General features: G+C 33.4%; 1 protein-coding gene across 1 annotated transcript; it reads right to left on the reverse strand.

The window, feature by feature from the left end:
* Window positions 1-1,202: 1,202 nt before the first annotated feature.
* Window positions 1,203-2,159, reverse strand: LOC141504173 (olfactory receptor 2AJ1-like). Its single transcript, XM_074208986.1, has one exon. It carries the CDS (start codon window positions 2,157-2,159, stop codon window positions 1,206-1,208), a length of 954 nt encoding a protein of 317 aa, XP_074065087.1. The 3' UTR covers window positions 1,203-1,205.
* Between the last annotated feature and the right edge of the window lie 9,919 nt (window positions 2,160-12,078).

Genomic DNA, 12,078 nt, shown 5'->3' on the forward strand with positions numbered 1-12,078 from the left:
ACCTTTTAATATGAGGAAAATAAAATAATGATGATGATTTGAGATTTTTCGGAGGCAATCTCTAGCCAATTGTTACGTGAGAAGTATGAACATGATGGACAGTCTCCTAGCCAGAAGGAGATATTAATTTATTTTAAACATAATTTCTAACTAAATGGGTTCATTGCATTGGATTATTGTTTTTATACCTCAAAATCTGTTTATTGCATTTCATTTATAGCACCATCCTTAGTTGGAGCAACAATTGAATTATGATTTTTTTCCTGCATCTCTTATATCAGATTACAGGCTAGCACACTCTTGGTTCTTATTGCTCAAGCTGCCTGAAGCTCTGGTTATATAGTTAATTCCTATATGACAGTGTATTGATAAATGATCTACCTGACATCAGGTATGTTAAAATAGGCAATATGCCAATGAAGCCATTTAGCCCTATGGAATTTGATGTTAAATGATGCAGAGTAAGTGACCTTTCAAAGAATAGCCCTAAGTTCAACTGAGGTAGGAGTCTCTCTCCTTTTTTTTTTTTTAGGTTTTTGTAAGGCAAATGGGCTTAAGTGGCTTGCCCAAGGCCACACAGCTAAGATTATTAATTGTCTGAGACCGGATTTGAACCCAGGTACTGGGCTCCAGTGCTCCTGGTTCCAGGGCCAGTGTTCCATCCACTGAGTTCACCTGGCTGCAACTATTATTATTTTAAATTTTGTTTTAAATTTTTTTCTCTTTCCTTATTGCTCAAGCAGGTCTATATTTTGGGGATGGGGAGGGGGTATTATGTTTACTCTTAAACAAAAATATTTTAGTAATGTATAAAAAAATAAGAATAAATAAATAAATTAAAAAGATTCAAAAACCAATTCTATTTGACAGCATGATGAAATATGATGACATGAATCACAACCTTTTAAATATTACCTTGACATCTAATTGTTGTCTTCTACATAAGAGATTTTTGTCTAATGGAGGTAATGAGACATGAATCATAGCATCACTCATCTTATATTTTTTCAGAATTCATAAAATAAATGCAACAAATTGATTTTCCATGGAGAGACATATAGGTGAGTTGGTTGAGTTGATTTTGTCATATATTGAAGGTGAGTAAAAAGTTTCATTTTTAATATCAACCCAAAAAAGTCATGAAGCTATTTGGAATATTTTCCATACATTTCTAATAGATCATCCATGGGCATTCAACCTAATTTTTAATAATAATCATTTCTGTGATAAAGAGCTTTACCCAAAACCTTCTTCAAGGCACATAAGACATCTTTATTCCGGAGACTGTAGATGAGAGGATTGAGCATGGGAGTAAGAATGGTATATAGGATGGCTATGACCTTGTCCTGACCAGGTGTATGATAGGACTTTGGTCTCATATATGTAAAAATACCCGAAAAATAGTATATTAAAACAACAATAAGGTGGGAGAAGCACGTGGAGAAGGCTTTTCTCTGGGTCTCCACAGATTTCATATGAAGCACAGTACGGAGAATTTGACCATAAGAGCCAAGGATTATGGAAAGGGGAATTAAGAGGAAAAATACAGCAGCCACCGAGACTCTGCCTTCATATTGTGATGTATCAACACAAGATAGTTTCAACATGGCTGGAAATTCACAGAAAAAGTGGTCAATGACCCTTGTTCCACAAAATGGGAGGAGTAGAATATAAGTTGTATGAATTGTAGAATTGATGATTCCCCCAAGCCAGCAGCCAGTGGCCATAAGGACACTGATTTGATGGTTCATGAGGATGGAATAGCGGAGTGGTTGGCAGATGGCTACATAGCGATCATAGGACATGGCTGTGAGAATAAGACTTTCAGTACCCAAGAAACTGGTATACAGGAAGATCTGCAACCCACAACCTGCAAATGTGATGGATTTCCTGCCAGATACGTAGTTACTGGCCATCTTGGGAACAATATTGGAGATGTTCAAGATATCTGTGAATGAGAGATGTCTAAGAAGGACGTACATTGGAGTGTGGAGCCGGATGTCATGGTAGATAAGAAGAATCAAAACTGTGTTTCCCATAATTGTCACCATAAAACTGATGAGAATGAGTGTTAAGAATAGCAATCCATACTGATTTGGATCCAATAATCCTAATAGAATGAAATCTCTATCAAAAGTCTGATTCTTTAACTCTCTCATATGCATCATTTTCCTTTTTCACCTATAGTACAAAAGACAAGTTTATAAAGGAAGAAGATTGGATGAAAACAAAATCCAGAACTGAGTGTGTAACTTCAAACTAATAAATATCTACAAAATTTATTTCATTGATTTAGGTCAAGAAATTCCTATTCAAAGAAATAAGTTAAATAGATTATTTGAATTAATTGAGTATTAGGGATGATCAATTCTTTGACAGAAATGCTGATAAAGACATCAAAGTGATTCATCTGGACAATTCTACATTCCTATTTTATTTTTTAGCTTTATAGGCTAGCAGAAAGCTGATTCAGCCACTCAATGTCTTGCCTTTCTTCTCAGTTAATTAATAAGAAACATCTTTCAATGCAAAGAAGAGATTATGAACTATTGGAACTACAGGGGAGAGCGCTTTGTAACAGACAAACCAGACTCAGTATATAAAAATTGCCTGAGCCAATCAAGGACTGTTTTATTCATATCTTCAATATCATAACCATTGTGATCATATCTTAATTATTTTATTATTAATTTTGTTTTTAATTTATAGAGTAAAACAAGCACTTCCATAAAAAGTGTATAATTTTAAAAAACCAAAATTTTACATGAAATTGCAAATCATTTTCCAACTTACTATACTTTTTAAATATATAATTATTAGGTAAATTTCTTTTATCCTTTTTGGTATTTCCTCCTTTCAACTAGAATTATAGATGATTACTGATAGACACATATAGGTATACATGTATATGTATGTGTGACTGTGTGTCAAATTATTTTATATGTATTTTTTTATTAGTTCTTTGAATACAGATGTCTTTCTAAATTCTCTGTTTTTAATTTATGTATTTATAATAGTCAAAATGTCTTAGTCACTCAAAGTCATTCTTAAAACCATATTATTTCCACTACATACAATGGCCTCTTGGTTCTGTTCACTTTGAGGTAGAGGATGAAGCCTAAGGAGATCAGGATACAAATTTTACATTAAGAATGGGGATCTCCACCTAATTTGACAAGATTAGCAGCTTTTTAAGATTACAAATTGTGCTTCAGTTAAAATCATAATTCTCTATATTTTTTCCATGGTAGTCAATTTAAATCTGAAGTGTAGGTATGGTAGTCAATTTACATCTCCACCCAGTTTCTATATTCACAGTTTTCTTCATAGTTCCCCTTCATCATTCTTGTTGCCTTATCTTTCCTCCCCATCCTCCCACTCCTTTTCCACCGGCTACTCCTAGAATATGATTCTCATTCTGTCCTCAGCCCTCCTGTCTGAATCCACACACCCCTCCAGCAGTTCTACCTTCTGAATTCTAATCTTTACAATCCTCCTTTCCATATGTGAAGAACTGAGTATTTCCACAGGTACTTAAAATAATTTTTAATTCGTGAGGTTGTTATGGCTTTTTTGATAAAGTTTATGATAAAATTTTGTCAATCTATTTGGTATTAGCGCTTGGTTTTTGTCTTTTCAACATTGAAGAGGATCAAAATGGCAAAAGTTAGAGCCCTGTGTCTGACTGTGACTGTTTAGAGAAATATAAGTTCGGCATGCACACGTGTGGATGTGTTCCACCACAGGTTGGGTACACGTAGTCCAACTAACCCCCTAGTGTGGGTTCTCTAAATTTTTGCATCTCATGTTTCTTTCGAATTTTTTCACATCTGGCTTGCTCAAGGAACACAGCATCCTCTTTGATAAGGGTACATATGGTGGGTCCCATGCCATTGTTTATCCATGCTGCACAATCAATTCCAAACTTCTTCAGAGAAACCCTGAGAAGGTCGTTGTATCACTTTTTCTGTCCTACTCTGTGAGTACTTCCCCTTTGTGAGTTCTCACTAAAAATAATCTTTTTCACAAGCAAATATTTGGAAGTTGGACAACATGCCCAATCCATCAGAATTATTTTCCATAGTAGTATTTGAGTATCTGAAAGTTTTCCTCAAGAAAGGACCTTTGGGTCTTGTATCTTCTCCTGGCAGGAGATCTTTTGAATATTCCTAAGAGAATTTAAACAGTGGTGTTTCAAATTCTAGCCTTGTGTTGTTAGATTATTCAGGCTTCATAGGCATAAAACAAAGAGGTCAGTACAACAGCTCTGTAGAACTTTAGCTAGGTAATCGGTCTAATACTTCTCTCTCAAACTTTCTTTTGGAGTCTTCCAAATACTGAGCTAGCTCTGGCAATGTGAGCGTCAACCTCTTCATCAGCATGTACATCTCTGGAAAATATACTGCCAAGATAAGTTAAATTATTCCCAGCATTCAAAGCTTCTCCATTTGCTACAATTCTATATATGGATGGTGTTCTTCTGCCTGATGGAACCCCATGTTTTCTTGGTGTTAATTATTAGGTGACAAGCAGAAGAGAATCGATCCATACTCTGTTGCATCTCAGCTTCAGAAGATGCATTGAGTACACAATCATCTGCAAATAGAAGATCATGTCCCAACACTCCCTCCACTTTGGTCTTGGCTTGAAGCCTTTCCAAGTTGGAAATTTTGCCATCAGCATGGTTGCTGACCTTGATGACTTGTTCATCCTCAATGAAGACATTTGATAATATGACTGAAAATATCGTACTGAAATAGATGAAAGCAAGGAAGAAACTTCTTTCACTACATTGGTGACTAGGAAATCACTGGTCCATGGTCCAGAACCTGGAGAAGCATGTCATCATGAAACTGATGTACAATACTGATGAGCGGGCAAACAAATTTGCACTCAATTTTTCATAAAAAACCTACATTATCAAAAATATTGGTGAGATCTACAAATATTTTAGATCCTGTGCTACCTGGTTTACTATTAGGATCACTTTTGATCCTCAACCCTTAGAGGGAGGTATCATTATCCTCATTTTGCAGATGAGGAAACTAAGGCAAAAGTAGTTTAAATGAATAATCCAAAAACACAGTTAGGACACATCTGAAAAAAATATTTTAACTCAAATCTTCATGACCCGAAGTTTTGTGGTGTCTACTGTATCACTAAACCACCCTGCTTAAGGAACCATCATTTTATCCAAAATGAGAGAATATTGGGGATCTCTTTAGTAGCTTTAATTTAGTGCTTTCAAAAGCTTTGTGAATTTCATTTATAATGGACATTTCTTCTAATTTGAATTTTTTATTTTAACAAGTCATGGGATTGATGATTAGTAGACAACTCACTTTCATTAAAAACCTGTCAGTTCGTGTCAATTAAATCGCAGTTATTTTCATTTCTTTTGTGATTTTTAAGTGAAATTCACCATTACATATGTCAGTTCTCTTTTCAATTTAAGTAATCAGGAGAGAGTGACATGGTGTTTTGACAAAGACAATAAACCTTTGATCTTTTTGTTCTTTATTCAATAACCACATTTTCCCAGCCTATGAACAATAACCCATTTTTATACTGTAAGGGCAAAGTATAAGGAACATAATAGTGTATTTTATATTGCTGACAACTGGTCTTACATACTAGGTATCATCCTCACTCTCTCAGTCCATTCCATCAATGTTACCAAAATCTATCATTTTTACCCCCATAACATCTCTTAGATATGCCCCTTCTCAACCCTGCTACTGCCACTACTTGAGGAAGGCCATCATCACCCATTACTTGGACTATTACAATTTTGGTTTCCCCACCTCCCTGCCTTTTTCTAAATCCTATGCCACTCTCTACTCAGTTTAAAGTGATTTGTCTAAAGCACTACCAATGCCACCAATAATCTCAGATGGCCTTGAAGACAGGAAGACAGGAGTTGGAATTCAAGCTCAGGAACTTGACATGAACTTGCTATGTGACCCTGGGGAGTCACTTAGCCCTGACTACATCAAATGTAGGGTCATCTTCAGTTGTTCTGATCCATATCTGATCACTGCACTCAGATGGCTCTGGAGGAGAAATCCTTTATAGTGCCTTTGCAATGCATTCCTTCACTCCAATTCATTCACAAGCATGTCATGACATTACCTCACTCATATCATAGTCATCTTGGAGAATGAGGTGCAAAAAACAAAGACTTTTCCCCATATATTCTGTGAATAGGTTGTTTGTACATAGGCATTTACTTATTAATTTTAAAATTCCACGATGGTAAGCACTTTCACCCTACTGCATATTTCAATCACTTAGTGAAATCCCTCTTATATACAAGGTGCTTTATAACTGCTTATTAATGGATGGGTTTATAATTGCATTGATCAAAGTTCTTAAGTTTTATCAAACTCGTTGTTCTTTACAAAGTTGTAATCATCCTATAATTTGTTCTTCTGTTTGACTCATTCTCCCTATTTTCAAGCCTTTCTCTGAATCCACTCCTTTCATCATTTTATGATGAAATAATGCTATATTTTGATTATTTAGAGATATATGCATGTACATGTGTGTACATGTAAAAGAGCTGAGATAGGTGTGTAGATAGCTAGATAGCTAGACAGACAGTTAAATATTCTAGGCCCACTAAACTAAACTACTTGAGTTAAAGCAACATGAAAATTGGTAACACTACAACTACTAAATAGTGTAAAAGCAAGGAGATGTGAATTATTGTCTTCATCAAATAAGTGCTAAAATTGAAAACATCCAGAATTCCCTTTATCCATCAAACATATATCTGCAAATGGTAACTTATCAATTCTGAAAGCCTGATCTCACTATACAATCCTCTTGAAATGGCCACCAGAGTTTTATTTAGCAACCAACAGCGGTATATGCATAAATACATAAAGAAAGAAAGATTTTAAAAATGGGTGAACTAGATATAATGAGATTTCTCTTCTTTATTTTGTAACTATTTTATCAATTGGTTTCAAAGTTCAAGTAAATTGAGTAATTAATCAATGAAGGATAGTTAATATCAGTGATTTCTAAGAAAAATATACTTATTAGTTACCTTAGATGATAATTATAATAAAATGATCATAAGTATGCGGTTATCTAGGGTGGATATTGAAAAATAATCAACTTTGCAATTCTGTCAACAAAGACAATGGAGATAGCCTCATTTTTTGTTGTATTGCTCCTTCTTTTTATATATTCATTCAGGATCCAGGGTATATACATGCATATACATGACTTATTTTTGCATGCATGTATTCTAAAATTTCTCCTCTAACTAAAGTCAAGTTTTTCTCCTGTAAATTTTAGATTCTATTTTTTTAATGTTTTTCAAAATTCATCCAATATTTGCTTTCTCCAATCCTCTGGTCTTCATCCAATTTACCACAATATTTCAAATGTCACTGTCATTTACTCAACAATCAAATCTCCAGTTCTTTCTGCAGCTGACCATGTAAGTCATTGGACAAGCACCAAAGCACAGTGGAGAAACTGTCTCAAATACAGTCTTTGTTTTTTCTAGACATGTAACATTCATAAAATCATTTAACCTTTCTGAGATTATTTTCTCCTCTATATATTTGGGTAAATTGTATTTCTCAGAGATGTGATGAGCAATCAAAATAGTTTAAGAAAAATCTTTGTAGTCCTTAAAGAACTATACCAATACTTTGTTGTGATGGTTGTTCAGTTATTCAGTAAAATCAGACTCTTGGTGACTTTATGAACCTCAACAAGCCGGAACCTTCTATTGCCAATTATCTCTTAAAATTTGTGCAAGCTCATGTGGATTGCTTCCATAACACTTTCTATCCAGCTCACTCTCTACTATCCCTTTTTCCTTATGTCTTTATTCTTTTCCAACATGAAGGACTTTTCCAGTGACTCTCATCTTCTCATTAGGTACCCAAATTATTTAACTCCAGCTCCAATACTTCACCTTCTAATGATTTGCCTGAATTTAATTTCTTTAACTATTGACTACTTTAATCTATTTACTTTATTAGATTCTCTTAAAAAGTCTTCCCTAGAGTGAAAATTCCAAATCATTGCTTGGGGAACACTGAGTTTTGCTTATAGTACAACTCTTATAGCCATGCATTACCCCTGGAAAACTATAGCTTGGATCATAGACCTTTGTCTACAGAAGAAGGAAACAGACATTCATAAAAGTTTCCTTGACAAGAAAATAAAAAAAGGATTATATTAAAATACTATCAATTTTTAACATGATTGCTTAAGCCTACTTAATTGAATTGAAGGGTAAGCTCTTACTATATTATCTCTTCATTTACCCTGACTAATAAAACTCTATTATTCGTTTATTTATGGTCTTTCTAGCACTAAAGTTGTTATCTTTGGCAGAAAAAAAAAGAAAGTCAAATATAAACTGAACCACTCTTATTTCTCTCCATCGTTAATGATTATCATCTCAACCAAGTTGAGCTGTGTTCTTCCCTTTTCTCTGATCTTGCTCTTCTACCCAGTAGAAGCTAATTGAAACTCTCTTAATTGCTTTTCTCACCAACCCCAGGTTATTCTTTCCTTTAGAAACACAATAAATTCAGTATCATACCTTACCCAACTTCCAGAAATTCCTTAGAGAGTGTCATTCAAAAAATATTACTGGGAATAAAAAAATGAGAAAACTCTGATTCTAGAAACTTCTATTTCTTTGGCAATGTTTAAGAAAACTGAAAAGTCAGCCAAATTTATTTTCAGAGTGTAGAGCATCCTAATTCTTTCCTGTTTTTTTCCCCACATGATGCTCCTATTTTACCATCTTCTCATGGAAATGGATTCTAAGGATATATCATTTTATTATATTATAGGGAGTATAATTGGGGAGCTTCCTGGCAGAAGAGACATTCAGGAAGAAGTAGTTGGCACAGTGAATGGAGGACTGGCCTTGCAGTCAGAAGGATGGGAATTCAAATCCAGCCACAGACACTTGATGCTTATAACTGTTTGACCCTGTGCAAGACACTTAACCCTGCCATCCAGGGCCATCTCCAGTCATGCAAATCTGTTTTCAGGGAACACCATACATAGTAAACTGTATAAAAACAGATTCAAAAATTTTTTTAATTTAAAATTATGTTACATTAACAAAATATGAATGAATTAAAGTGTCATTCATCACATTTGTAAAGATCTGTTATAAGAAAAGTAGAAAAAATACTTTCCAGTGAATCACATCTCTCAAAGTCTTTTTGGCCCAGAGAGTTTGTGAAAAGTTTTTTCCATCTCATGTTTATGAAATCATATCTATTAAAATTATATTTGTATCTTATTAAACTAGGTTTGGTAAAAAATTTACATTGGGTTTTTGAAATTAGTATATATATATATATATTTAAAACTAAATTCATAGAGAATCCTATTTTATTTTTTGAAAATATTATTATATTTGGGATAAAAGGAAAATAAGCTTATAAATTTATATATAAAAGATAGACAAATCTAAGGTTAAGTTTAAAAGAACTTGTTTCGTTTTTGCTTTAAGAGAATGAAATGTCAGCCTGGGACTCTAATGTTTCACATAGGTTAAGAGTTAATAATATCTAAGCCAAGAATAAATAATTGTATTGCTTTGTAGAGATGATAAGGGACATATTATAAGTTATAACCCTCTAGGTTCCCTGAAAGTTTTAATCAATGTAATGAACCTTATTCTGAACCTATAGGTCCAAGCATATTGCATTAACAGAAAAGAAATTATATACTCCTTTTACATCTACACACAAAAAGAGCTATATTATTGGTATTAAGAGAATGGCCACAAGTCCTGAATATTTTTACAGATAGTAAGTATGATTAACATGTCATCAGATGCATAATAACAATCTTTATTAATCATAACACTGATGTAGTATTATTTCAACTCTTTAAAGAATTACTAGAAGTTATTAGAAATGGATATAATTCCTTTTTTTATTGAACATATAAAATCCCATCCTGGATTACCTGGACATATCTATATATCTATATATCTATATCTATATCTATATCTATATCTATATCTATATCTGTATCTGTATCTGTATCTGTATCTGTATCTGTATCTGTCTCTATCTCTATCTCTATCTCTATATCCATATCTATATCTATCTATATCTATATCTATCTATCTATCTAACTATGAAAGAAATCATGGGCCTATCAATCCTTCCATTCCTTATAAGCTTAGTTGAAGAGTAAGATAATCTGTTTTACATAAAAATTTCATCAGAATCCCTCTTTACTAAGGAAAAAATTTAAAATCACCAGAGAGCAAAGCAGGAATATAGTATAAATCCTAACCATAAAGGGGTATTCACCTACCTTCCAAATTATTTTAAGAATCCTAGAAGTCAGACTCCCAATGGGTTATGGCAGATGGATGTGACTTATTACACACCTTTTGGAAAAATGAAATCTATTCTGGTTACTGTAGATATATTTAATTTATATACAATAGCAACAGCACAAAGTTCAGAGGCTACATTAGGTTTATTCTACTGTTTGTTGGGATACCAAAATTTATAAGAGCAGATAATGGCCCTGGCTGTACTTCTATAGCATTTAAACAATTCTGTCTATACAATATAAAACATCTTACAGGCATTCATTAAAATCCATTGGTTCAAGACTATAGTTCATTAAAAATGTTCCCACATAAACAGAAAAGAGGGAATGTAGGGAAGCAGATAACAGACTAAACCTAAATAAAGTTTTGTATTCCTTCGGTATTTGACTTTGGATGATAAGAACAAACCTTGGCTGAAAAACATTTTGGTTATGAAATTACTGTAGATACCATAATAAACATCCCTAAGATGTTTACTAAGATGAAATCCCTCTTAGAGTAATGTGGAAGGATAAAAAAAAAGTGGACATTGGAAAAGACTTGCTCAATTCCTAACCTGGGGTCAAGGACATGGTTTCGTTTTGTCCAAAGATGGAGAAACTGGATGTCAGGAAGAAACATCACCTCAGACTGTGCAGACCAAATGAATCAAGTAATACAGAAAATGCACAACTTACATTTAAGAAATTGAAAAAGAAAGCACAAGAGGAGAATGAACAACAGACCATGCAAATGAAAGTCTATTTGGGAAGTGCAAAAGGAGCTAAATATTAGACTTAGTGCAAAACTTCTATGGGTAACAACTATACTATGGAGTGAAAAATATGACTGCAGTTATTTTGATAGGGGGAAGCTGAAAAGTAATTTGGGATATTATAGTTACTATTGAAAATATCAAAGAAGAGATGCTGAAAAGTTAGGCAAAATTTTTCTGACTTAAATAGTATCACACCCCATATAGAGGAATTTATAATCATTACTGAGAAAAAGAAGGAAATATTATTAACTGTCAGAATTGCATTATTTGAACAAGTGTATATAAAGAAGTTTGAAATAAGGAAAAGACAGAAGCAAAATTTACTCAAGATTTGTCAGAAAATGTTACTTGGTCATTTAACACTCAGAAGATGACTGAAAATCCTTATCATTTGATTAATGCATTGCAAACTTCTATAATAGACAATTTGTGTTAGGGAAGAATATATAGATTTGAGCAACAAATTGTATGATTGGGTTGTATTTTCCACCAGTAATTTGTACATAGTTATAGAAATAGAAATAATAATTTCAATTTTGGTGTAACTATAATATTGATCATGTGTTGCTTATCTCTCAATTTAAAAACTAACTTTTGGTATTGATGATTTGTGTAAGTTGAGTAAAGACATACAAGAAGCTTTCCAGTGAGACTTGATTCCTGAAAAGACAGCCAATAAGACAATTGAGTGATTTCATTATCTCACCCTCTTCAGGTATTGGGGCCAGAGTATTATACAATTATGTCTTATACTGATTTTCTTCATGCTTCTCTTTTGGTGTTTACCAAGTTTTTAAATTATTTTTTTCTGTAACCAAAGTCACTGTATATGCTATCAAAAGAGTCCAGGATCATGTCACAGGGGTTGAGCATAAGATCAGGCAATTGTGAGTTTGTTGTGTAAACAGAGAAGAATGAAGTATAGAGGCTGCTCAAGTGAGTTTGGGGTCATGAGGTCAGGGCCAGAAAACCT

Source organism: Macrotis lagotis, unplaced genomic scaffold, assembly GCF_037893015.1.
Source record: "Macrotis lagotis isolate mMagLag1 unplaced genomic scaffold, bilby.v1.9.chrom.fasta BILBYCTG594, whole genome shotgun sequence".
NCBI lineage: Eukaryota > Metazoa > Chordata > Mammalia > Peramelemorphia > Peramelidae > Macrotis > Macrotis lagotis.

What these genes read in the sequence shown, in the direction of transcription:
- LOC141504173 (XM_074208986.1), bottom strand. Translation starts at nt 2,159, where the DNA reads ATGAGAGAGTTAAAGAATCAGACTTTTGATAGAGATTTCATTCTATTA.